At 38.2% G+C, this 6000-nt stretch overlaps 1 protein-coding gene across 1 annotated transcript in view; it reads left to right on the top strand.

The window, feature by feature from the left end:
* Positions 1 to 5058, top strand: part of RALA (RAS like proto-oncogene A) — a 30431-nt gene extending 25373 nt beyond the window's left edge. Inside the window, exon 5 of the mRNA XM_059849712.1 lies at positions 3115 to 5058. Within this exon, the coding sequence (XP_059705695.1) occupies positions 3115 to 3237 (123 nt within the window). The 3' untranslated portion in view covers positions 3238 to 5058. The remainder of the gene's footprint in view (positions 1 to 3114) is intronic.
* Positions 5059 to 6000: the final 942 nt, after the last annotated feature.

Genomic DNA, 6000 nt, shown 5'->3' on the forward strand with positions numbered 1-6000 from the left:
AAGTTAAAGAGAATATTTGTCTCCAAGAAAAGAAAATGCTGCTTAGTTGTAAGTGCTTCAGCAAGAATGCAATGTCTTGCAATTCAGAATAACAGTCAGCCTTGCAGACTGTAGGAGTCATGGTTGTGTGGCAAAAGAAATAAGTAGGTTTAATGCAATGGCAATGTGCCAGCTTTTCAGAGCTGTTGGCAAAGTTGATCCCACCTTAAATCACAGGTTTGTGTTGGAAGGAACCTTAAAGATCATCTAATTCCAACTGTCCTGCCATGGGCAGGGATACCAACCATTTGATCGGGTTACTCAGGGCCCCATCCAACCAGGCCTTGAACAATTCCAGAATTAGGGCATCCCCAACTTCTCTGGGCAACCCTTTCCAGTGCCTCACTACCCTCACAGTAAAGAAGGTCTTTAGAATCTCTCCCCTTTTAGAGAGATTAAAGAGTCTTAAATCTCTCCCCTTTTAGTTCAAAATTGTTCCCGCAAGGGTCTTACCACAAGCTGTCCACATAAAAAGATGCTTTCTGTCTTTTTTTATACACCTTCTTTAAGAACTGAAAGGCTGCAGCAAGGTCTCCCTGGAGCGTTCTCTTCTTTAGTATGAACAACACCATCTTTCTTAGCTTGTCTTCATAGTGCAGCTGCTCCAGCCCACTGAGCATCTTTGTGGCCTCCTCTGGACCCACTCCAACAGGTCCATGCTTTTTTCTTGTGCTGAGGACCCCAGACCTGGGCACAGCACTGCAGGTGGGGTCTCATGAGAGCAGAGTAGAAGGGGACAATCATCTACCTTGATCTGTTAGCCAATCCTCTTTTGCTGCAGCCCAGGATACCACTGGCCTGCTGGGCTGTGAGTGCACATTGCCAGGTCATGTCCAGCTTTTTATCAGTGAAAGTCCTTGTCTATAGGGCTGCTCTCAATAAGTTCATCTCCCAGTCTGTACTGATGTCTGAGTTTGCTCTGATCAGATGCTGCATCTTGCTTTTGGTGAAAAATTCTCTATTGTAAATCCGTATGTATGAGCTGTCAATTGCAGCAGGAGAGCTGTAATGCAAATTCTGTTTTGCAATAACTGTTGGTTGTGTCCTGTCAGTTATCTTACTGAAGAAACTGATTTTTCAGTACTATAGTGATTTACCCTACAGAATGGCAAAGAGTTCTTAATCAAGTACAGCAGAACTCATCCTCATTGTTGAAGAAAGCCCAGATTTTTTTGTTGTTGTTGTTGTTATAAAACTAACACATCTTTAACAGCCATCCAATACAGTTGTAAAAATCCACCTCTTCAAACCCACTTCATTATTGTTTAGCAGCTGGGGGGAAAAAGTGCATATAATATATTTTTTCAGTAGCTCTTGGATCAATAGCCTTTGCACATACATGGAGCTGATGGCATAACGGATCCAGATTAGCATGTGTCATATGGTTTGACGGGCCATAAATGAGACCTTGTTGACACCAGTGAATACTGTGTATTCTTAGTTGCTTGAAGCATATGAAGTTTTGGAGTTTGCTACACAAACTTGGTTACTAATCTGGTTGTAATCTGGTCTCTCTGAATTCCAGAATAGTGATTTTACTCTCTTGAGAACACACAGCCAGCCTCCACTCATTTTGGCAAAGGTGACCCACTAAACATTTTCTCAGAAGGTTATGTATCCCAGACAGCTAAATACTGTTGTGAAGTTATCAGTACTTAAGCAAGCTGACGGTTGCATCTTGCCATTAGCACAGGTTTAAATACAAGCAACTTAGCGCACATTTAAAAATCTAAAGGCAATCTCATTTCTTGATGGAAATGTTTAGTTCCATTGATTTTCTTTGGATTTGATGTGATGAAGGTTGATACTTTTCCTGCGGCGTAATACAAACCTACTGAGCTCTGTAGAGCAGCTTTTCAGCCCCTGCACTGTCCATGTTTCACAGAAATGGATCAAATCCCTTGGCATAGATATATTGCTTAGTTCAAATTTCAAAGTATCGCAGAATATTCTGAGTTGGAAGGGACCCACAAGGATCACTGAGTCCAGCTCTTAGGTGAATGACCCATATAGGGATCAAACCCATGACCTTGGTGTTATTAACATCATGCTCTGACCAACTGAGTTCATCTCAGGGCTAAAAAAGAAAGCCTAGAGCACCTGGTATTGCCAGGTAGTCTCCCATTCAAGTACTAACCAGGCCTGATCCTGTATAGCTTCCAAGATCAGGTGAGATTCGGCATTCTCAGGGTGATAGGATATCTAAAGACTCTCTCCTGAGAGAAAAGTTTTAGAATTTTCAGCTGATTTCCTACAGTACAATTATAAGGATGTATACATACTGTTTGCTGTAACCTTCTGTTAGTCAGGATCTGCTGTTGAAATTAGTAAAGTAGCTTCAAGCAGTCTAGTCATAAAGCCTTAACTGTATGTCAGTAGGATCTCTCTTACCTGAGTCAGTGGTGTATCTCCACCTTTGTCCTAAACCATTTGATGAGAGTGAACTTTATGTGTACTTTAAGATTGTAATATAGTAGCTGCAGCTGAGATTACCTGATGTAAGAAATTGTTTATGTAGTTGTATGATTGAAGACTTTGCTTTAAAGGAAATGCTGGGTTTGTTTTTTTTTTCTCTAGTCACTTTATGCTTAGACTTGCATCATGGAACATACCGTACAATATACATACGTTCATTTCAGTCTATGCTACTGCTCCATTAATAAGTTTCTGAAATTGGATGTTGCACTTTTTCAGCCTTTGCAGTTCATGACTTAAAATACTCAAAAGGTAAACTGATTTCCTTAAGTTTCCTCAGTAGTATGTACATACAATGTCTGCAAATCTTGGCTGGTGATGAGACCCTTCTTTCAATTCTTGTTTAAAATTGCCTGAAGGATTCATAAGCGAATCTCAGAAGACAAGGGAACATTATGATGCTGTGAAACAAGCAGCATTGCATCACATCAACTTGACCTTCAAAACCTGTAACAGATTTGTTGATTTAATATTTGCTTGCTCAACCTGATTGCATGTAATTCATTCTATTCAAAACAACTGAAGTGGATGTCAGTGATAGCTTAAATTAACTCATGTCAGTGATTTGTTTTTGCATTTATCTTCTTATATCTTTTTCAGGTGTTTTTTGATTTAATGAGAGAAATTAGAGCCAGAAAAATGGAAGACAGCAAAGAAAAGAATGGGAAAAAGAAAAGAAAAAGCCTAGCTAAGAGGATCAGAGAAAGATGTTGCATTTTATAATCAAAAGCTTGGATTCCTTTCCTACACTGACCATACTAATAAAAAACATAATTTATAAGCATGCCATTGAAGGCTGAAGTGACTGAAATTACCCTAACATGTTGGAAAATGTAATGTACCACTAAAAGCATGATTTGGAGCGGCACTGAAAGTCAAATTCACTGAAAACAAATTATGTGGCTTCAAGAGAAGCAAAGTTCAGTCCATTTCATAATTGCCTACCTTCTCACATTTCTTCTGAATGTAGTGTTTCATAGGTAGTCTTTTCTTTAATAGTGAACAAGAGGGACAAAGTATTACTTTGTGGGTTCCTATAAAGCATACTTTTTTATCACTGATATTTGTCAATTCATCTTGTCTTTTGTTGCCTTGAAAATTACAATTGTGAACATGATACCTAACAAAGCAGTATGCAGCTGTTTTGCCATGGAGTTATGCAAATTAAAAAAGAATAATGTATATGTGAACAGCTATGTTGAGAAAAACTATATGTGGTTCTGCATTACCTGATTAACTTAGAAGAGCGATGTAATCTTTTACATGGAAACATTTGAATATGCCTTAATTTTAAAACCCAAACATAGCAGGTTGCTTAATCAAGGGTGTATTTTCAGCTCTGTTGCATGGAGACTGTCCCTGTGCATCAGTGCAAGACTGCCCTCTCTGTGGAGCGCGGTTACTCGGATGATTTCACTCACTAGCTGTCTGCTAGCAGTGTTTGTTCTTTAAATGTGTGCCATACTCTGGTAATGTGAATAATACAGAGCATATTCTGTCATCTGTAACTTGGTAGACAATATGGTATCTTAACACTAAAAGGTCAGAATACACATAAGACTGAAGTCATAAGCCTATGGCATGTAAAAGCCTGGAATTGTTTAAAATTTAACATGCTGGTACCTTGAAACTTCCCTTTTGCACATAGATTTTTGTCTAGATGTTCCTTGGGTTTTAACTCCCTGGAATTGAGTGAGTGGGGCTGATCTAGTAGCGCTTATATGTTTTGAGTTAAGATGTTGTCTGGGAAATTCTGGTTAATTTCTTTTATGTTCCTAATACTTAGCTATCGGAACATGGTGTGTTATGTTGAAGCTCTTTGCAGGTTTTGTACTGTTTAGTCTACGTTGATTTTCAAATGGGGAACAGTGTAGCTACTTTTTCTAGTTAATGTTGATATCAAACAATCAAATGTGCTTTGCAATACAGAAACCTTTAACATGCACATCCAAAATCCCCAAACAAAACATACTGCCTCAGTTGCTTCATAATAAGAAGAATACTAGCACATGGTCAGTGTGCTACATCTTAACTAAAAATATACCAGAATGTTTGAGGGTTTTGGACTCCTCTGGGGTGAGACAGGCTAGATCAATTCCACAAACTGTTACACTTTTTATACGTGTATAAGCCTATTACTGACAGTTTAAAATGTGCTCAAGAAAACTAGGTAACAAATATTTAACTTTCATCCTATCAGATGTTTTAGGGACTCAAATCTTAGGAGTTACATTTGTCATGTTCAATATTTATCAGTAGGAATTTTGTATGTGCATTTAGTAGACTGCCAAGTGCAGAATAAAAGTTACTCATGTAACTGGCAAATATAAGCCAGTCTTCATCTTACTGTGTACTCATTTGGGTCTATTTAGCCAGGGAGTCTAACCACTAACATTGTGACTTTGCTTTGGAACCAGTATACTGGGAACTGAGATGTTATGAAGCCACTGGACACACAAAACTTGTCTTGGCTGATGCCTTATCCTGTCCTTTTATTTGCTATTTGAGCCATTGAAAGATGAATAAACTTCCATTTTTCTAAAATACTTGTGCAGTGTTAATTGATAACTCATGATCAATTACTCATAAACATTGCTACAGCCAATGCCAATTGTCAAGCAGTTAAACCTAAGTACTCTAGAAGACTGGTTTATGTGCATGAAGAAAATTGTACATTTAACCAAATTATCTGGTAAAAAGCCACTTTTTAAAAGCTATGTATATGCTGCCTTCTATCCATAGGTAATTTGCTTAGATGCTACAAGACTACTTGAAAACGGGCAACAAACTGAGGTAAGCCTGTTCCAAAATTACTTTTCTATAAGAATGGGAAGTGAGATTTAAAAAAATAACAAACAACAGCAACAACTAAAAACCTCGAACAAACCAAACCCTAAATCAAAAAAAGGACAACCTACATAACTCTTAATAAAATAAAAATGCATTCTAATTAATTGTCTTTTGGCACACTCAAGGAGAACCCAAGTGTGCTTCCTCAACCTGCAGGGACTATAGCTTGCATCATGTATTACAGGATTTGGGTATATCTTGAGAGAGTCATCCAAAGTGAGTGTTACATTTGCATTCATAGAGGAGTGTTTTGTTTAGCCTACTTGAGTGTCTGAAATTCCTAGGTCTAGCTGCTCAGAGTGCTTCTGTGCCTGAGGGCACTTTTTATCCCCTATTTCTTCAAGAAGCTGAGGACACTTCTCTGGCAAGATCAAAGCTTTCCATGGTAGTTCCCTCCAAGTTAGCCTAATGCTGGTGGTACTGCTGCTCACTTTTGTGAAATGCAACGTATGGTAAATCTGCAGAACAGGGAGAGATGCCTTAATTTGTAAAAAGCTATAAAGTTGAGTCTTCTGTTATGTATGAAAGCAATGTTGAATTTTTATGCTAACTTTATTTTATTCTGTAGCTTTTCATAGCTTTAGAAACTCAGTTGACTTTCAGAAATGTTGGCTTAGAAATCTGTGGTGTATTTGG

Source organism: Haemorhous mexicanus, chromosome 1 (assembly GCF_027477595.1).
Source record: "Haemorhous mexicanus isolate bHaeMex1 chromosome 1, bHaeMex1.pri, whole genome shotgun sequence".
NCBI lineage: Eukaryota > Metazoa > Chordata > Aves > Passeriformes > Fringillidae > Haemorhous > Haemorhous mexicanus.